This window comes from Myotis myotis, unplaced genomic scaffold (assembly GCF_014108235.1).
Source record: "Myotis myotis isolate mMyoMyo1 unplaced genomic scaffold, mMyoMyo1.p scaffold_m19_p_4, whole genome shotgun sequence".
Taxonomy (NCBI): Eukaryota; Metazoa; Chordata; class Mammalia; order Chiroptera; family Vespertilionidae; genus Myotis; species Myotis myotis.
In genome coordinates this window covers 2397529-2419573 of record NW_023416346.1, presented here as the reverse complement: position 1 = coordinate 2419573, position 22045 = coordinate 2397529, and the positions used below count along the sequence as shown (strand labels likewise).

The 22045-nt window shown below is 45.4% G+C and overlaps 1 protein-coding gene across 13 annotated transcripts in view; it reads left to right on the top strand.

Moving 5' to 3' along the window:
* CASK (calcium/calmodulin dependent serine protein kinase) overlaps positions 1-22045 on the top strand; it is a 285193-nt gene that overhangs the window by 205765 nt on the left and 57383 nt on the right. For 10 of the 13 annotated variants that reach the window (XM_036304037.1, XM_036304041.1, XM_036304042.1 and 7 more), the window contains exons 11-12: positions 749-766; positions 11318-11439. In XM_036304037.1, the coding sequence (XP_036159930.1) occupies positions 749-766; positions 11318-11439 (140 nt within the window). The remainder of the gene's footprint in view (positions 1-748; positions 767-11317; positions 11440-22045) is intronic. The other 3 variants (XM_036304040.1, XM_036304043.1, XM_036304032.1) reach the window with 1 other exon arrangement.

The window sequence follows — 22045 nt, the reverse complement described above, 5'->3', positions numbered from 1 at the left end:
CCTGGGTTTGTTTACAGTACAAAACAGAGAGCACATAAAAGTTAAAGTTCCTCTAAGCTCACGGCAAAAAGAGAAAACTAACCATAAAGCATGAGCTTGGGGCGGGTGGTGAGAGGGTGGGCAAGGAGGGTTAGAGAGAGAACAGGGTAAGGTCACCAACTGCCCTTTCTTAAGATGGACTGTTTTCCATCTTTACCTAATGCCTTTTCTATTCTTTCTCTGAAACGATCATACATGCCAGGTACTTCGATTTTTTTAATGACCTGTTTCGCAACATGAAGAGCTAACAATCCTATTCTGGTTCCCCAAAAATTCTCCTTCAAATCACAATTTTAAAACAAATCCGCTTCCCCGTTGGCCATCTAAAGAAGACTCTTAGCAGGTGTAGGAATGCTGCTTACATTGTAAAGCAATTTTTAGATGAGCTTCTCTTCTATTTTGATGATTCAAATTAGTTTAATATATTCACTCGAATTTGTTTCGATGAATCTTCTGCTAAACAGCATATGGTAGCTTTGTTACTTGATAACCCAAAGTGGAAACGTTCTGTTCTCATCGTGCCCATCAGAGAGGGCAGAATCAGAACCCAGCACTTGGATGCCTGAAACCCAACAGTCCCACTGAATGTGCTCAGGCCACACGGGGGCTGTCTTTGGGCTCAGCTGGGCCCATGCTTCTGTGGCTTAATAACCTGCTTGCTCTAAAATCATACTGTTTGTCGTTTGTCCATATGCTGCCTTCCTCCTAGGACTTCTAGCCGCAGAAAGTAGGTATCCCTTCGTTTTCCTCTAAGATTTCTCTTTTATGCACCAGTGTTTGGCTTTGCATGGTTCATAAGCAGCTTGACTTTTTCCTTGGCTTGTCTGTGTTTTGATGTTTAATCACAAATTTTAACACTGCCGGATCATCACTTCAAAACTTGGGCGTGTTGGTTTCCTGAGGCATTGCTATATCGAGAATATTAACTTCTCACTTCCGTTATAAGAGGACAAAGAGGCAGTGTTAAAATTGTAACTGCATTTAATATGATTTCACAGATGAGTTTCAAGCACAAACATTAATTCTGGGGGAAGGGTAACATTTTACTTTATAGTTTGCTTTCAAGAAAGCTGCGGGTAAGTGAATTTGCCTTTGACACTCACATAAGCTGTGAGCGGTTTTTATTACTTTCCGGTATTGACTCTCTTTTCAGTTTATTAACATTGAGCTATGAAATAAAATACGGAATCCCTGTCTCTTAACAACTTCTACCTCCAGAAAGAACATTTATAAAGAATCATGTAACGTGTAGATTTTAATTACAAAGGGATGTTATTTGAGTATAAGAAGATTAAAGTAAAAGGTATGTAAGAAATTAGACACACACACACACACACACACACACACACACGTACAAGTAAAACTAAGGCCATCTGAATGAGGTAGGCAGATCGTGCCACTGTCAGTATCTGGTTGTGATATTACACTATCGTTTTGTAAAATGTTACCAGCGGAGAAATTGAGCAATGTGTACAAGAGATCCCTGTATTATTTCTTAAAACTATATAGGACTCTATAATTATCTCAATCAGAATTCCAGCTAAAAGAAAAGAATAAAGGTTTATTCTTTCCTTTTAGCTGGAATTCAGATTGAGATAATTTTAGAGTTTTCCTTCATGTTGTGCTCACTGGAGGGAAAGTATGTAAGAGACAGAGATAAATTAGAAAGTCTGGAAGCTCATAATTGAATTCCTGGGCATGGTTTTTGTTACATTAGTTGTAGCTCAAACTATAGCTGATTTAACCGAGTCCTCTGCCACTTAGCAACGGGGTGCATCCTGAGAAATGTGTCATAAGGCCATGTCGTCGCCGCGCAGACACCCAACCGTGCACTTGCACACACCTGGTGCCAGGGCCTCCGGCTGTAATTGTGTGCAGTGCGTGTGCTTTATGTGACTGGCAGCACCGCAGGCCCATGTGAACCAGCGTCACCACAAATATGTGAGGAATGCACTGCCCACGACATCATGACAGCCACATGCCTAGGCAATGGGCCCTTTCAGCTCCGTTCTCTCTATGTGGTCTGTCATGAACCTGACCGTCGTTAAATGGTGCGTGACTACAACACTCTTACCGCGTATCATTTGTTGCTATATCATGAATGACCGCAAAGCAGCGTTTATCATCTCACCGTTTCTGTGGGCTTAGAAACTGCCCAGGTGCTGCAAATAAAAGAGAAAAGAATGATCATGTAGTGCCCATGTCTGATCACCCACCCTCAATGAAGAGGGAATTTTCATCTGCTTAAAAGGAGACTGCAGTCAAGCCGGCATCCAGAGCTGCGATCTCATGTGAAGGCCCAACCGTGGCGGGGCAGGGGGGCGGGTCCTCTTCCAGGCTCACTCACGTGGTTGTTGGCAGCCTTCAGCCCCTCGCTGGCTGTGGGGCCTGTCCACAGGGCTGCTCACAACACAGAGGCCCGCTCCCCCAGCATGAATGATCAGAGAAGGAGGACAAAAGTAGAAGGGAGAGCCTGAGAGAAGCCGCGGTCTTTATAACCTAATCTTGGACGTGACATCCTAGCACTTCTGCCCTATTCTGTTCCTTACAAGTGAGTTAAGTCCAAGCCACACTCCGGGGAAGGGGCTGCTTATACAAGAGCATGACTAGCACGAGGCAGGGATGTCGGAGACCATCTTAGGGGCTGCCTACCACATACAAGTTAACGGCTATTGAAGTGTAAGCCTCCTCCCACTTGTAACTGCTTTTGTTTCTCCGCTGGGAATGAGAGCCTCTTGGAGGCATCCAGGAGTGCTTTTCCCGGTCAGGCAGCTTTGTGTGAAGAGGCACTTAGCCAGCGGAAGGGTATTTAAAGGACTTTGACACCGAAACCCATAGACACAGACCAGCATGGTGGCTACCAGAGGGAAGAGGGGTGGCGGGGTTAAGGTCAAGGAGGGCAAATCTATGGTGACAGAAGATGATTTGACTTTGGGTGGTAGGCACACAAAGCCATATGCAGATGATGTATGACACAATTGTACACCTGAACTCTATATCATCTTACCCATGTCACCCCAATAATTTCAGTAAAAATCAAAAAAGAAATAGACTCAGAAAACTGTTGAAACTATTGACAGTTTTCTGCTTTTTTGATTATTTCTTAATAGTAGCAGAAAACTTTCGAGAAACCCATTTATATCGGTGAGATTCTTAGAAAAAGTAGGCATGTTGAGAGTTACAATTATCATCCTGATTTTTAGATACAAACTTGATTACCAAATGAAGTATGCAAAATTAAAGTACAATACTATTCTGGAGGCAAAGCTTGATTACTTTCTAATAAATTCTTCATTGTGAGAGTTTGGATCAAGGCCTCAGAAAATAAGCCTTATGCCCAGCTCAGTGGTTGAGCGTCGACCTATGAACCAGGAGGTCAGGGTTCGATTCCCGGTCAAGGGCACATGCCCAGGTTACAGGCTTGATCCCCAGTAGGGGGCGTGCAGGTGGCAGTTGATCTATGATTCTCATCATTGATATTTCTCTCTCTCCCTCTCCCTTCCTCTATGAAAGTAGTAAAAATATATTTTAAAAAAGAAAATAAACTTTATATGGTAAAATTGAGATGAAAGAGAGAACAGAAATTGGATATCATCTCATTACCAGATGCAAATGATTCGGGTACCTTGATGATGGAGAAACGTGGTTCCTGAGGGGGCCAGTCTGCAGTGGGTTATCAGAGACCTGGGCCCTGGGACTCTCTGTCCTCTGCTCACTGCTGTGGCCCCAGGGTCACTCACCCCTGCTGCGACTCTGCTTCTTCAAATATGAAAATATTTGCCTACAGAGAACAGTTATTGTGCCATCACATAAGGCAATAAATGTCAAAGCACTTTGGACATTATGAACTATTATACAGATATAAGTATTAAAATAATTTTCTCTTTTTAATTTGTATTGGATTTGTTAGGAGTGACATAGGTTAATAAAATTATATAGGCTGCGGGTGTACAATTCTACAATGCACCATCTGTATACTATAGTGTGTGTTCACCGGCCCAAGTCCAGTGTCCTTCCATCACCATTTATCCCCCCTTTATCCTCAACTACCTCCCCCACCCCCTTTCCCTCTGGTAATCACCATACTGTTTTCTGTGTCTATCAGTTTTAAATTAACTGTTCTTTCTGATTTTGTTATGATACCTTATTTTCAATTCTTCAGAATTTGCTCCGAAAATTAAATTTTTCATTTTTATATATATTTTATTGATTTTTTTTACAGAGAAGAAGGGAGAGGGATAAAGAGTTAAAAACATCAATGAGAGAAATCGATCAGCTGCCTCCTGCACGCCCCCTACTGGGGATGTGCCCGCAACGAAGGTACATGCCCTTGACCGGAATCGAACCTGGGACCCTGCAGTCCACAGGCCGACGCTCTATCCACTGAGCCAAACCGGTTCAGCCGAAAATTAAATTTTAATGGAACACATTTTATTGTGGTTAAAGCACAATGAAAGGGCAGTCTGGAACACAAGCATGAATAGGATGCCATTCCCGCCATTAGTTAGAGGGGTGAACTCGTGTACTATTTATTGATTGATTTTCTTCAAGGTAGTTACAAGCTTAGAGGTCTTATATAAAAACATCCTTTTCTGTTTTTGAGAAAGGTAAATCATTCTTTCAGATTTGACAGTATCAATCAACAAAACAAATACTAGTAGCAGCTTAAGAGCCTGTGCATGTGTTGTATTCCTTTTTACTGCTGCCTCAGTTTAAAACAGATAGCAATGGCCCTAGCTGGTTTGGCTCAGTGGGTAGAGTGTCAGCCTTCAGATGAAAGGATCCTGGGTTCTATTCCAATCAAGGGCACATGCCCAGATTGCTGGCTTGATCCCCAGTAGGGGGTGTGTAGGAGGCAGCTGGTCAATGAATCTTTCTCCTCATTGATGTTTCTCTCTCTCCCTCTCCCTTCCTCTCTGAAATCAATGAAGATATATTTAAAAATAAAACCAATAGCAATGAAAAAGCCCCAGGAATGTATTTGTGTACATTTAGGGTTGATGATGAATTGAAAAATGATGGGACTTTTAGATGGCCTTGGCATTGAACTATAGGTATCCGTTATATACTGTGCCGCGCCAGCATGGCCATGGGTGACCCTGAGAGGGGGCAGTGAAGGATGGAGAAAAGACAGACAAGAGAAGAAAGCTGGGTCTGGGTGGGACACTGCTCTCTGATGGAGAGACAGCACCATGGACTACAAGCCGAGTCTATTTTCTAGCAGATTCCAGGAGGCAAAGTAAGGGCGTGGTCAAGATGTTTACAACATTCTCGCGGGTTTCGAATCTGCTCAATTACATGCACCTGATCAAGCTTTATTTACTTGCTGCACCCACATCACAGCCCACATCACTTAGCCATGTGGGACCACAGGTTTGGACCATAGGTTCAAGCTTACAACCATAGCCTTTGGCTAGAATTGTGCTGGGACGTGCACGTGGCTTTGCCACAGAAGGACCGTGCCCTCTCATTAGTCCCAGGCTTGAACCTGTCCAAACGCTGTAGCTGCTCTCCACAATATACATCTGTCAGACTTAAAATGTGTCTATGGTTTGATCACACGCAAAGACAGAAAGAACAGAACTAGAAGGAGGTGTCAATGAAAGGTGCTAAAATGATCAAAGGTTTTGAGGTTGGACCAAAAATAGTGTTTACTCAACTTGAAAAGACAAAGGAGAAATGGCCCACAAACTAATTTCCCTACCTAATTTCAGAAACTTCAAAATAGGGCACTTTTCAGAGCTTAAATAGGCAACTTGAGAACAGCTATGGAAATGCTTCCTTTCGTGATTAAGTGACTCACATTAGGGCACAAGACCAGACTAAATCAGATCAGAAAAGGTAGACATTCAAAGTGGTTACATAGGCCTGTGCACCCAGTGGGTCTCACCTTCTGGAAGCAGATTAACAGATGCCTTTGTTTCCCAGCTGCCCATCCACTGGGCCTACTCTCAGATTAGACTCCTCCAACTCCTCACCGATATCTGTGCCCATTTACTTCAGGCTGACTACACAGCAGCCTGAGAGTCTTCCTCTGGGCCAGAGCTCACACCTGTTTTCTCAGAAGCTCCTGCCTCGCATCTGGCAAAAAGCAGGACCGTTCAGTAAAGACTTTGGTTATTGTCTGGCTCAATAGGGTTCAAGTTCTTTCTTAACCACCATATCCACACATGAACCACATGTAGCTTCTTGTTGAAGGTTCCCCCCCCCTTTTTTTTTTTATTTGGCCAGTCAGAATAGTAGTCAGGCCAGGCATAGACTTTGAAGCAAGACACCAGAGTTGAGTCCTGGCTCTGCCACTTGGAGCTGTGGCCTTCCTTGGCCTCTGAACCTCCCTTCCCCATCTAGAAAGGTCAGGTAGTGCATCTACCTTGCTGCATTTTGCTGAGGATGTGCCTGGCACATAATAAATGCTCAAGAATCAGGAGCTGCTGCTGCTATTATGATGTTGTTTTAGTGCTTCATTAAGTCAGTGCGTACCTTGTGGTGTTACAAAATGAATCAAATATAGACCTGCCTTAAGGACTTCCCAGCACAGAAAAGGAGCATGAACAAGTGCACACATAGGGTGATGCATGGAGTGTGTAGGTGGGACAGGAATTGCACAGACCTGTGGGAATTCACAGACCAAGAAATGATACATTGATCTGGTTCAGCCAAAATTACTTCCCAGCTGTTACACTAGCCGCCTTAGTATTCACTAGATACAAGGTTGTTTTATTTTAATCTTTTTTTTTTTAGATTTTTATTGATTTTAGAGAGAAAGGGAGAGGGAGAGAGAGAGAGAAAGATCAATGATGAGAGAGAATCATGGATCGGCTGCCTCCTGCACACCCTCCACTGGGGATCGAGCCCGCAACCCAGGCGTGTGCCTGGACCAGGAATTGAACCGAGACCTCCTAGTTCATAGATCGACGCTCAACCACTGAGCCACGGCGCTGGGCTATTTTCATCAACTTCTACCTAGATTATATATCAGCAGTATAAGCATTGTTGGGGGAAAAAAAAACAATGAAAATTAAGATTTCACTAAAATAACTGAGTGAAAATGATTATTAGGTTTCCACACTATCTGTTGAATTTTTTTAATATACAAAAAAAATTTTTTTCACTCATATTTTTGTCATTGCCGTTCCATAAGGCCAGAAGTTTAGAACTGGCTTTAGTTGCTTCCTAAAGCTGGAGTCCTCTACTTCTGCTATTGATGGTGCGCTGGGGTCGGGAGTTCACTGCAACACGTGGGACTTTCTTCATATCATCTCTTGCTTTCCAAGGCTTTCAATAAAGGATGATGAGTGAGCTGGCCTTGAACTCATTTCCAGATTTTTTTTCCTACTCAGAACAAAGAAAAGGCCCTGAGAAGAGCAGGTAGAAGGAAGTGGATTAGATTAACACGGTAAGCGCCCAGTCACCAGGGACTGACACTATACTTTCTGTCCGGAAGACAAAACAGGCTGGGCGCTTAACGTGTTCATACCTTTTCAGAAACAGCGGGGAAAATGAGGATTGATTTCTGCCTTGTACTTTTTATCCCACTCATATCTGTTTAATGTTTTCAGTGAAAGAAAAGCCTGGTGTCTGTAGTTATTCAAAACTAAAAGGTATCCACAGTGCCTTCCACAGTGAATGGTCAAACTGTGGTACATCCATGCCATGGAATACTACCCAACATTAAAAAGGATTAAATTAGCCCAGCCAGTGTGGCTCAGTGGTTGAGTGTCGACCTATGAACCAGGAGGTCAGGGTTCGATTCCGGGTCAGGGCACACGCCCGGGGTTGCAGGCTTGATCCCCAGTGTGGGGTGTGCAAGAGGCAGCCAATCCATGCTTCTCTCTCTTCATGGATGTTTCTATCTCTCTTTCCCTCTCCCTTCCTCTCTGAAGTCAATAAAAATATATTTAAAAAAAAATAATAATAATAGGATTAAATTATTGATACACGCAACAACCTGGATGAATCTCCAGAGAATTATGCTGTATCAAAACCGATCCCAAAGGGTTATATACTGTGTGTTGCATTACTATAACATCTCTGAAATGTTACAGTAATAGACAAAGGTATAGATCAGCGGTTCTCAACCTGTGGCTCGCGACCCCTTTGGGGGTTGAACGGCCCTTTCACAGGGGTCACCTAAGACCATCGGAAAACACATATATAATTACATATTGTTTTGTGATGAATCACTATGCTTTCATTATGTTCAATGTGTAACAATGAAGTTGGGGGTCACCACAACATGAGGAACTGTATTAAAGGGTGGCGGCATTAGGAAGGTTGAGAACCACTGGTATAGATGAAGAGACTAGTAGTTGCTGGGGGTTAGGAGGGAGAGGGGGGAGGGAAATGAATGTGCCTTTGTGACGTTATATGACAGTTTTGGGGGAACCTGGGGGAGTGCACGTGAGATCTCTGTATTATAATAATGGGGATGCTGACACTGATACAAGTTAGGCTACAGAATATTCCCATCACCACGTTTTAAAGGCACATTCACATCCAGTTGTGAATAATACATGGATGTGAATCACAAAATAAAAAATCAAATTTTAATAAAACTGGCCACAGTAATTTCCATGTGGATAACCACTTGATTTATAGCTTAAGCGCCACATCTCTAACATAATAAATAGTACCGCAAAGAAGCAGTTGCTTATATAGCAACTTGCTTTCTAGTGGAGAAAAGTTGGAACGTATAGATAAGAACGGAATGAAGTCTGAATAGGAAAATAAAGATAACTACTGTTACCCTTTTGGTGTATTTCATTCGGGGGTTTTTCTGACTATGTATTTATCGGTCACAATTGGGGAAATACCATTTATGTGGTTTTGTATTCTGCTTTGTTGAATTTCATATCATGAGGGATTCTGTTCTTAAAAGTCTTTAAAAGCAGTTTTCATTTGGCTACATAGTCCATTCTATAGATGTCCTGTACTTGATGTGATCATTCCTAATTGTTAGATTTTTTTCCATTTTGTATTATAAACTAGAGGCCTGGTGCATGAATTCGTGCACAGCTGGGGTCCCTTGGCCTGGCCGGCAATCTGGGCCAATCGGGGCAGCCGGCTGGGGGGAGGGACTGCAGGAGATTGGCTGGCCAGCCAGGGGGAGGGACCACGGGAGGTTGACCAGCTGTGGGAGTGCACTGACCACCGGGGGGGAGCTCCTGCGTTGAGCATCTCCCCCCTGGTGGTCAGTGAGTGTCATAGCAACTGGTCATTTGGTCGACTGGTTGTAAAGGTCACTTAGGCATATATGTGTGTGTGTGTGTGTGTGTGTGTGTGTGTGTGTGTATGTATATATATATATATATATAAAATCTTTATATATAATACTTTGTCGTCATTTCCTGTTTTTCCTTAAGGTGGGTTCTGTAAATGGAACTACCGAATCAAAGCTCATGAGCATTTTTTTAAATATATTTTATTGATTTTTTTACAGAGAGAAAGGGAGATGAAGAGGGATAGAGAGTTAGAAACATCGATGAGAGAGAAACATCAATCAGCTGCCTCCTACACACTCCCCACTGGGGATGTGCCCGCAACCAAGGTACATGCCCTTGACTGGAATCGAACCTGGGACCCCTCAGTCCACAGGCCGACGCTCTATCCACTGAGCCACACCAGTCAGGGCCTCATGAGCATTTTTAAGGCTCTTCGTTCTGTTACCAGATTGCTTTCTGGAAAAGTGGTACCCATTTACATTCTTACCACTAAGGGCGTGCAAATGGATAAGGTCCAAGACCGAAGTAATTAGAAACAGCATCGCGTTCCAGAACAGACAGATTCCCGATTCGTATCTTCATCTAAAGCAAGGTTTCTCAACCTCAGTACTGTTGATATTTGAGGATGCATCATTCTTTCCAGGGAAGGGGGACTGTCCTGGGCATTGTGGACTGTTTAATAGCACCCCAGGCCTCTACCCACTAGTGACAGTAGCACAACCTGTCCCCTCACCACCACAGTTGTGACAACCAAGAATGCAAAAATGTGGGACAAAATTGCCACTGAAAACTGCTGATCCAAGACTTACATGTGCGACAAGGCGCTTGTGCTTAGAATTTCCCTAGCATCGCGCGCTGGTTCCTGAAGCCCCGCCTCTCAGGGTTTCTCTTCTTTCTCTGGAGTAAATGTGTACAGGCTGTCTGCAGGGTAAAGAAAGCTAGTCATTTCTTTAAGACTTTGTTACTAATTGGTGTATATTTTCCCTGCTGCTGGCTCTCGAGATTCCTGGTCAGAAGAGGAAATTGAAAGAAAGTGACTGCACTACCATATGCTTGGCCTTGCAGAAATGGTCTGCCCTAATACTTAACACTAGAGGCCCAGTGCACAAAATTTGTGCACTCTGGGGGGGGGTCCCTCAGCCCGGATTGCGAGAGGGTGCAGACCAGGCCGAGGGACCCCACTGGTGCACGAGGAGCTGGGGAGGGACATGGGAGGTTATCCAGCCATGGAGGGACCGTGGGAGGGCTCCAGGGCATGTCCGGCCCATCTCGCTCAGCCCCAATTGGCCGGACCCCAGCAGCAAGCTAACCTACTAGTTGGAGCGTCTGTCCCCTGGTGGTCAGTGCACGTCATAGCAAGTGTTGAGCGGCCTTAGCATATCATTAGCATATTACGCTTTGATTGGTTGGACGGATGACCGGACACTTAGCATATTAGGCTTTTATTATATAGGATGGTGTTTGGAAGTGTCAGTCAGTATACTTACCCTTCGTCTTTGTGTTCTGAATAGAAAGGTCCAGTGGACTGAGGGTGACTTGCTTCTCTTGACTTTGTGAACAAAGGAAAAAGAATGGATGGAGATATTTGCTAATTCAAGTTTGAGCCTTAAAAGTCCCAAGAAGCCTATTTTACACGGCAGGGGCTCCCGTTGAAGGGGTTGGTCCCTCAGATCTGGCTTTACCTTCAGTTCCTGCTGGAATGGCCTATATGCAAGGGTCACCGTGTTACTCCTGTAATATCCCAGCACCTCATGGGGCCAGGGAACCCAGGTCTTCTAGCGGCTCGATTATAGTTGATCAATTTCCTTAATTCAAGTAAGACCAGCTTCGATTTACTCTGAAAAATGAAGCGCACACATTACATTGTTAAGAACATAAACTCAGCAAAAATACTCCATCCTGAAAGATCTGAAATTCTGTGTAAGCCTGTCCTTCGCTCAGGACACTGACCTTTGACATCTGCCGGTCAGCCCGTTGTTCTGAAATGCAGCACGCAGATGGCCCAGGTTGGTCCGCCATTGACTGTGTGCCGGCTGTTGTTCTGTCTGTCCCCCCAGGAGCCGTCTCACAGGTGCTGGACAGCCTGGAAGAGATCCACGCGCTCACAGACTGCAGCGAGAAGGACTTAGACTTTCTCCACAGCGTATTCCAAGACCAGCATCTTCACACGCTACTAGACGTAAGTCTTCCTTTTTGTTATCGTTTTGGGGGGGTAAGTATTCAGCATGTCATTTCACTTTATGTTCATTTCTCGATGTCCATAATAATAGTCCTTTGTCAGTTGCCTTAAGTCTGTGGGCAATCATCCATCACAGATTCAGAACTAAAATAAAGTGCTGGATGACGGAGAGCACAGTACAGTATAGCCTCACAAGTCACGGTGAAAAAAATCATGCGTGTGTATTTCTACTAGAAGAACCCATTGATCTCAGCCGTGGTCACTTTTCACTGCTTTAAACACTGTTTTGAAAACATCGCGCCTCAAGCATGAGGATAGGAGAGAGAAAAGCCAAGAAAATATTGGGTAATGGACCGTGTTCCCACATTTCAGATCTAATGTTGCCGGTTTTCTGAGAGAGAATGCACATCACTATGAAGGGACAGGGCCGTTGCGAGCAGGTCGAGATGCACAGAGACAGCAGAAGCCGACCGTTCCCACCCTCCTTCATCTCAGTCACGTTTTAGTAAAATGTGGTTGTCAATATGATATTGAAATCAGACGTTGGCCTCTGTTCCCGGCTATTCACATGTCTGTTGTGCTCTGTCACTGCTGCCCATGATGCAAAGCGTTCACCGGGTGCGGCCCCCACAGGAGGCATGCCCTTCGCTGGGCCTGGGCCATGCGATGGATGCAAGGAGCTGCCCTGACCGTGGCGTTGGGCTTATGTCAGTGCAGTCGGTGGCTAGGGCTTGGCTCAGACTGACTGGCCTCCTCTAGATCCAGGGCTCCCTGTCGTGGAAAGGCTGAGACGCCCACATTGGTGTCTGAAGTTGTCTTTCTCTCACTAATACAACAAGGGGTCTGAGCGCCCCAAGCCTGAGACTCAGGGGAAATGCCAGGGCTGGTGTCCACAGGGAAGGGCGGGTGGGCAGGGACAGGCTGGCCTCTGGGGCGGGGCCAGCCAGCAGCTCTTGCCCAATGCCAGCCTCAGACCTCACGGAAACGTCTGGAATGACGGCTGCCTTCTTGGGTAGACGCTGTTCCAGCCTCAGAAGAGACTCGGAGTTTGGAGAGGAAAGACACGCCTCCAGTTCGCGTGGGTGCTTCTGACTTCTACACTCACAGATGTGTCTACCGTGTCAGCACCTGCCTCCCAGCACACCTGGCTGGGTGACAAGACGCCACGTCTGCAGAATTGGGCAGACGGGGCTCCGCGGGAGCCCCAGTCCCTGCCTGCGGGCCCGGGGCAGTGTTGGGAGGCACTTGGTTCTCACGATCCAAACTGAGCCGCCCTTTGGTGAGCGCTTAATCAGCATGGGCGACGCGGGCACCGTGACCTCCAGCCCAGAGATGCGCTTCTCGGCTCTTGTTTCAGACCTCAGAGGCCATTTCAGCAAAGTAGCCAGTGAAGGACTCACTGGCCACATGGAGAAGCCATTCAAAGGGCTTTATTTGGTTTGGGGTTTTTTATACTTTTTTAAATATGTTTTTATTGATTTCAGAGAGAGGAAGGGAGAGAGAGAGAAACATCAGTGATGAGAGGGAAGCATGGATCGGCTGCCTCCTGCACGCCCCACACTGGGGATCGAGCCCGCAACCCGGGCCTGTGCCCTGACCAGGAACCGGACCGTGACCTCCTGGTTCATAGGTCGATGCTCAACCACTGAGCCACACCGGCCGGGCCCATTAAAATGTCTTTAGTACTTAAATGCTTGCGGTGTGCACCCAAAAGGAACACAGTCTGGCCATCTCTTGAGAAGAAGCTATTCAAACTTGGACCATTCATGATTCTTCCTTCTGAGCTTCCAGATCTCATCATTGGATTTGGATTGTTTTGTTTTGCAAAATCAATGTTGGTTCCCTATTAAGGATTCCAAGTAGTGACACCTCGTGGCATAGTTTTGCGGACCTGGGATTGACTGATACTTAATCCCACTGAGACAGTTTATAAAATACCTTAATTAAATTGGAACAATTCCTGTTCATTCCAAAATAGCTAAAGGCGAGGCCCTCGTTCTTACGCTGCCAAGAAACAGGATTCAGTTCCTATAGAAGACTAAATAAAGATCACCTGCTGTCTTATTTTTTCTAGTCATGCCTTTAAAACAGTAACAAACTCGACATTCAAAGAAAGATTATTAGCAGTTACTTAGAGGAAACAAAACACGTGTCATGTTGAAAGAACTTACAGTAAAACAAAAGAAGAAATACAGTGGCTCCGCTGCGGGGGGAGGGGGGAATGCTCTCTGATTTGAATTCTAGTAAAGCATATCTGGTTTCATCTGTAGTTAGAAATAGGTCCAGAATCTCTAAATATTTGCTACCCAACCAGTTCCACTGGGCACACACCCCGCTCCTTATTTTGTAGGAAGCAAGAAAGAGACTTGAGGAGGAGCAGTGCCTGGCCCAGCTTGGCCCAGTGTATCTACTTTCTGAACTTAAAAGCCCTGGTGCAGCCCGGCCTGTGTGGCTCAGTGGTTGAGCATTGGCCTATGAACCAGGAGGTCAGGGTTCGATTCCCAGTCAGGCACATGCCCGGGTTGCCGGCTCCATCCCCAGTAGGGGGCGTGCCGGAGGCAGCCGGTCCATGTTTCTATCTCTCTATCCCTGTCCCTTCCTCTTTTTATTTTTTTTTTTATTTTTTTTAATTAAATCTTTATTGTTCAGATTATTACATTTGTTCCTCTTTTTTTTCCCCCCATAACTCCCCTCCTCCCAGTTCCCGCCCCACCCTCCGCCCTCACTCCCCACCCACTGTCCTCATCCATAGGTGCACGATTTTTGTCCAGTCTCTTCCCGCATCTCCCACACCCCTTTCCCCCCCAGGAATAGTCAGTCCATTCCCTTTCTATGTCCCTGATTCTATTATAATCACCAGTTCATTCTGTTCATCAGATTATTTATTCACTTGATTCTTAGATTCACTTGTTGATAGATGCATATTTGTTGTTCATAATTTGTATCTTTACCTTTTTCTTCCTCTTCCTCTTCTTAAAGGATACCTTTCAGCATTTCATATAATCCTGGTTTGGTGGTGATGAACTCCTTTAGCTTTTCCTTATCTGTGAAGCTCTTTATCTGACCTTCAATTCTGAATGATAGCTTTGCTGGATAAAGTAATCTTGGTTGTAGGTTCTTGGTATTCATCACTTTGAATAGTTCTTGCCACTCCCTTCTGGCCTGCAAAGTTTCTGTTGAGAAATCAGCTGACAGTCGTATGGGTATTCCCTTGTAGGTAACTGAGTTTCTTTCTCTTGCTGCTTTTAAGATTCTCTCTTTATCTTTTGCTCTTGGCATTTTAATTATGATGTGTCTTGGTGTGGTCCTCTTTGGATTCCTTTTGTTTGGGGTTCTCCGCGCTTCTTGGACCTGTAAGTCCATTTCTTTCACCAGGTGGGGGAAGTTTTCTGTCATTATTTCTTCAAATAGGTTTCCAATATCTTGCTCTCTCTCATCTTCTGGCACCCCTATAATTCTGATGTTGGTACGCTTGAAGCTGTCCCAGAGGCTCCTTACACTATCCTCGCATTTTTGGATTCTTTTTTCATTTTGCTTTTCCGGTTGGGTGTTTTTTGCTTCCTCGCATTTCAAATCATTGACTTGATTCTTGCGCTCCTCTGGTCTGCTGTCGGGAGTCTGTATAATATTCATTATTTCAGTCCGTGTATGTTTAATTTCTAGTTGTTTCCCCAATATAGCATCGAGGGTCTCATTAGTTTTCTTGTAGATCTCAATAAGTTTATCGGCGGCTTCTAAACAGTTCTTGAGAGACCTTAAAAGTGTGGTTCTGAACTCTATATCTTCCATTGACAATTTTGTCCTGTTTCTTTGTCTCCGCATTTTGTTATGCTTCCTTGGTGCACCCCCTAGTGGTCTTTGTGCGCAGTCTTATAGTTAAATCTTGATTGTTGTAGCTAATACCAGGGAGGGTTTGACCTCCAGGCCAAGTGGCTATGAGAATCAGCTGTGTCAGCAGTGAGAGAACTTCTGTCCTCTAGGGAGGTGCTAATCTGGCGTTTGCCTGAGGCTATCCGGCAAATGCCTGTGTGCAGGGCTTGGGCGGGGCGGGTCGCACAGGATCAACAGGGCGGGCTGAGCAAGCAGTTATGGCGGCTCTCAGTCCTGTCCCCAGGGGCTCTGCCTCTCTGAGTCCCAGCACCCGCTGCAAAGCTCGGAGAGAAAGCTGCACTCGCTCTGACCGAAGCCAGACAGTCCAGCTTCTCCCGTTTGAGTCTGGGTCCCTAAAGACTCGCCCGGATCTGGAGCTCAGAGTCTGCGACTCCCTCCCGATTGAAAACGCCAACCGCGCCCTCCGCCGCCAGCCCGCTCCGAGCACTCCGCACCTCAGAATTTGACTTCAGCACTGCGCCTCCTCTGAGTGTCCGTATGCGTTTCTCTTTCCTCCTAGTTGTAGGACTTCCACTCAGCCAGCGTTCCTGTGGTTCTGGGTGATGTCCGTTCCGTCTTTTAGTTTCACTTTTGAAGTAGTTGTTCAAAGCAGCAAACTCCGGCGTTAACCTATGCCGCCATCTTGGTTCTAGGGAACCCTTCCTCTTTTTAAAATCAATAAAAATATTTTTAAAAGCGCTGTTTTGAAAGCGTGGAGATGGTCTGTATGTGAAATGTACAGATCCATTTTAGTATAATACAACTTGTCATGTGTATTAATTTGCTGAAACTGCCATCACAAAGCACCCTAAACCGGGCAGCTGAAAACAGAAATTACTCCCTCGAGGCTGGAAGTCCTAGATCAGGATGTCGGCTGGGCTGTGCTCCCTCCAAGGAGCCCAGGGAAGAATCCCTCCTCGCCTCTGTCCGTTTCTGGTAGTTGCCTGCAGTCCTCGGCTTGTAGGTGCATCACTCCCATCTCCAACTCCATCTTCACGTGGCATTTTCTTCGGCATGTGTGTGACTTTGTGCCTTCACATGACTTCCTGTAAGGCCTCCTGGCATGGTGTTGAGGGCCCACCCTAATTCAATATGACCACATCAGTTTTAAAAATATATTTCTGTTTATTTCAGACCGGAAGGGAGAAGGAGAGAGAGATAGAAACATCAATGATGAGAGAGAAGCATGGATCGGCTGCCTCCTGCACGCCCCACACTGGGGATTGAGCCTGCCACCCGGGCTTGTGCCCTGACTGGGAATCGAACCGTGACCTCTTGGTTCATAGGTCAACTCTAAACCACTGAGCCACACCGGCCGGGCAATATGACCTCATCTTAATTAATGACATCTACAAAGACTGTATTTCCAGATAAGGTCATATTCAGTAAACATGAATTTTGAGGGACAGTATTCAGCCCAGTGCCTCATGGGAATCTGATTTTTGCCCTGAATTGATTCTTCAGGTGTGAGTGCAGATGACACAAATCTAATATAAAATAGTGACATGTTACAAGTGATACGTTACCCTGTCGTTCATGAATTGGGCTTTCTCGGGAATTGGGGTTAAAGTGCAGTTAGGTATGTCTTTTAATGATATTTTGAACTAGTTTGGGCTTGGAACTTGCATGTGACCCATGGGATGGTCACATGATGGGTATTTCTTTGATGGGCTGAAAAATCAAGAGGTGTATGTTTCTTAGACAAAAAGCATTTTGCAAATTTTATTTCCTGGTAATTCTCAGTCTTCCCACTTTCCTGTGGAACTGTTCCTATTACACAATAAATGTTTATTTTATAAGTCAACAGTGTCATAAAACATTGTTAAGTGACACATTTATCTCTCACCCTGCCAAACTCTGACAACTGAATTTTAAACATTCACCCACCATCTGCCATACCTCGGAGCAGCTTTTAGCGTTCACTGCTGTTTCAGAGTAAGGGTGAGACCCCTCCTGGTTCACATGATTTCTGTGGGAAGCCCTGAAATCATGTTTTCTAAAAATGTAATTAGTTATTAGATTAATGGAACAAAAACTACTGGCAATAGCCATTTAATTTAGCAGGGTGTTTTGTTTTTTAAAATATGTTTCTTGATTTCAGAGAGAGGAAAAATAAGAGATAGAAACATCAGTGATGGGAGAGAATCATGGATCAGCTGCCTCCTGCACGCCCCCCACTGGGGATCGAGCCCGCAACCCAGGCCTGTGCCCTGACCGGGAATCGAACCGTCACCTCCTGGTTCCTAGGTCAACACTCAACCACTGAGACACGCCAGCCAGGCTTTTTTTTTTTTTTTCTTTAATTTAGCTCTTTTATTTTTTTACTGTTTTTATTGATTGAGAGAGAGAGAGAGAGAGAGAGAGAGAGAGAGAGAGAGAGAGAAACATTAATGATAGAGAAACATCACCAATCAGTTGCCTCTTGCACGCCCCCTACTGGGGATCGAGCCCATACTCTGGGCATGTGCTCTGACCGGAAATCGAATTTAGCAGTTTTATATGATTAATTTATAAGTAGGTTTTTATCATGGATCCAGTAACATTTTCAAATATTGCATTAGAAAGAAACCGGTGTCTGGACTCCTCTACATTTTGTTTCACTGGCGTCTGTATTATCATTCTTTACTGCTCAGGGAGAGGCAGGGTTAGAGTTTTTCTCTCTGCCCCGGAGCTGGTACTGGAAAACTGCGACTTGATTTACTGTTTTGCTTTTTTGAGAGGATGTGAAATTAGTAGTCAGATTCGGGAACAGCATATTTTTAGAACTTGGATGTTTCCTAAAAGAGCTTCTACGGTAATTTGCTGGTTTTGAGCAGTTTGGAGTCTGAGAAAGAACCTGATACACTGTTGGATTCGGATGTTTAAATAGACGACCAGTCAGGAAATGCCAAAGAGAAGTTTCCCATGAATTTCTAGTCCAGTCGATTCGCACTTAAATGTCTGCAATAATAAGGCCTGTCTGAGGGCCTCCAAAGGCTGAGCAGCTGGTACCTTCTCGGGTTCCCATCCCCTCTTTCTTTAAAATATGTTTTTATCGATTTCAGAGAGGAAGGGAGAGGGAGAGAGAGATAGAAACATCCATGATGAGAGAGAATCATGGATTGGCTGCCTCCTACACGCCCCACACTGGGGATCGAGCCCACAACCAGGCATGTGCCCTGACCGGGAATTGAACCTCCTGGTTCATAGGTTGATGTTCAACCACTGAGTCATGCCAGTCAAGCAGTTATGCTTTTTTATGAAAGGAACTAGAGGCCCGGTGCACGAATTCGTGCACCAGTGGGGTCCCTCGGCCTGGCCTGCGGGATCGGGCCAAAACTGGCTCTCCGACATCCCCCAAGGGGCCCGGGATTGTGAGAGGGCGCAGGCCTGGCCGGGGAGGGACACAGGAGGTTGGCCAGCAGGGGAGGGACCGTGGGAGGGCTCCAGGGCATGTCCGGCCCATCTTGCTCAGTCCTGATCGGCCAGACCCCGCCAGCAAGCTAACCTACCAGTCGGAGCATCTGCCCCCTGGTGGTCAGTGCACGTCATAGTGAGTGGTTGAGTGGCCTTAGCATATCATTAGCATATTACGCTTTGATTGGTTGAACAGCCAACCAGATGACCAGACATTTAGCATATTGAGTTTTTATTATATAGGATGTGTGATTTTCACTGTAAGTATTATTAATTACAGGAGGCCCTCTAGTTCCCTTATTTCTTCAGATGAATTAATTCTTCAGACAGGGGTTGGGATTTACTCTAAAATGCCAAGAACAATGAATCACCTTGTCCCCGGTACCAGTGTTTCCCAGTGAGTGCCATTCTCTGTTGTGACACCTCAGTAAACTTTACCAGAAGGCAAAGGAATGTTCCCAAAGCCATCGAAGTACAGCAAGCACTGGTCTTTCTTCCTGCTCTTCTCAAGGAAAGGAGGCCTTTTGCCCCAGACAGGAATGGGATGCGCTCAGTTGAAGAACATTCGGTGGGGCTGGCTTCACAGTCCAGGAACATAGCGGCTCCTTCTCTTTGCGGCCCTTCAAACATTATCTCATCCAACCACTTCTGCCGGGCTGTCTTTGTCTTGTTCTCTTTTAACTTCCCACAACAGAAATTCGGTTTTGCTACAGCTCCTTGTCCAAATGCTTGGCGCTTACCTAAGCACAATAAAGGTCATATCATAATAAGTATTGCATCGGTCATTAAATAACATAGTATATGGCAAAGCCAATATAAATGTTTTCTTTTAAAGCAGCACAGTACTAATAGGATATTCATTTAGTGTAAATGTTATTTCACTATTGTTGTGGATGCTTCAATATGTAAAGCACATTCGGAAATGAGGTTTTTAATCTTTTTTAACAATGTTTTTCGTGTTTTTTTAATGGGAAACTTTATATTATAGTGCCATTTCTCACAGTTGGGCGAACTCTTCGATCTGGTATTTGAAAGTGCACTGTTGCAGAAGGTTTGATTAAAGGCAAAATAAAGCCTGCCTCTGTCATCTACGTAGGCTTGTTATCCCTCATGGCTTCTTCTGCTTGCTCAAGAATAGGCGTTACGGCCTGGCTGGTGTGGCTCAGTGGTTGAGCCTTGACCTATGAACCAGGAGGTCACGGTTCGATGCCTGGTCAAGGGCATATGCCCGGGTTGCAGGCTCAATCCCCAGTGTGGGGCTGTGCAGGAGGCAGCCGATCCATGATGTTTCTCTCTCATCAATGTTTCTATCTCTATCCCTCTCACTTCCTCTCTCTAAAAATCAATAAAAAACATATATACAAAAAAGAATAGGCATTGTGACCTGTTTCTCACAGGACCGGGTTTTAGAGTCCTTTGCCAACTGAAAAAGGCCCAGAGAACAGTCAGGTCGGGTCATCTGCCGCCACTGACCAGAAATGCACCCCAGCAACCTACCCCGTTAGTCCACCAAAGACACAGTCTTTTTAGATTGAACTAGAAGGTCGAGCTAGTCTGATGGGATGGAAACAAAAGCCGGTCCGTACCAACAAGCAACGCCGAAGCCAACAAGGGCCTCCTTAGGGAAGACAGGTCATCATGGATATAGAGCAGGGTGTTACTAAGCCAGCCAGGCCCCTTTTTTACTTTATTGGGGTGGCATTAGTCACCATGAACATACAGGTTTCAGGAGTGGATTACTAATGTGCAAAATCTGTGTCTAGGACCAGGTGCCACCACCCGAAGTCAGATCTTCTCCTGTCCCCTCATATTAGGACCCCCTTCTCCCCCCACCCCCCTCCCTCTGGCAACACCACGCTGCTGTTTGTGTTCACAAGTTTCAGTTTTATATCCCACCTCTGAGTGAAATCCTATAGTTCCTAGCTTTTTCTGACTTATTTCACTTCGCATAACGTTCTCAAGGTCCACCCATGCATTGCTTTTCAGAGAGCGTGGAAGGGAAGGAGGGGGGGGAGAGAGAGAGCGAGTGGAGAGAGACACATCAACCTTGCTAAGTGCTGCATAGAAACTGTGAGCTTGAAAACAAAGGCATGTATTTGAGGACTAGAAATCAAAGGAAGTGCAATATAGTCGCGTGTGGTTAAAAAATGAAATGGCCCTGACCGGTGTGGCTCAGTGGATGGAGCGTCGGCCTGTGGACTGAAGGGTCCCAGGTTCGATTCCGGTCAGGGGCATGTACCTTGGTTGTGGGCACATCCCCAGTAGGGGGTGTGCAGGAGGCAGCTGATCGATGTTTCTCTCTCATCGATGTTTCTCTCTCATCGATGTTTCTGACTCTCTATCCCTCTCCCTTCCTCTCTGTAAAAAACCAATCAAATATATATATATTTTAAAAATGAGATGATTTCGTATTTTGAAGAAATAGAAAGTGACATAGTAGCGGATTCCTTCTCAGGAAAGCTGGATTTCAGATCACCACCGACTTCATTCTGCTTTGTTTCAAACAGCCCGTCTCAAATATAGAAGGCGGCCTCCTAACGGAACTGGGCTTGCAGACAGACAGACAGACAGACAGACAGACTGAGCGCGTCCGCGGGCTGTGTGGGCACCTCTGCCGCGGCCCGGAGCGGGCAGGGAGCCCGTGGCCTGTGTACCAGACAGTGCCCAGCTCCGTTTCCCGTGCCGCTCCCTCCATTTCCTCATTTCGCCGTGGCTGGGTTTTTTTTATGTTTTTGTGGGTTTCTTTTAGTAAAAAATGCTGAGGTTGGGTAACTCTCATTTCATTAGAAAGAAAAAACAAATAGATTCATTCTTGTTTTCTCTCCAGGGATAATTCATTAACATTTTTCCCTCCCTCCACCTCACCTTCTATGCTTCAGATTTACAAATACATTTGTTATCTTCAATTTTCAGGAAAGCAAATAGCAAAAGGAATATATTTGGGGGTTTTGTTGTTGTTGTTTAGTTTTGGTTTGGGGGTGGGGTTTTTTTTAATATTTTTTATTGGTTTCAGAGAGGAAGGGAGAGAGAGAGATAGAGACAGAGAGAGAGAAACATCCATAATGAGAGAGAATCATGGATCGGCTGCCTCCTTCACACCCCCCACTGGGGATCAAGCCCACAACCTGGGCATGTGCCCTGACCGGGAATCAAAACATGACCTCCTGGTTCATGGATCGATGCTCAACCACTGAGCCACACCGGCCGGGCAAGGAATATTCTTTGTCATTTCAATCCACCCTGAATGTCAGCTTCTAGTGCATCAGCTACAGCTCTCGGGCCAAGCCAGCCGCCTGTTCTTGAAGGGAGTTGTGTTGTACCACAGCCACACCCACTATTT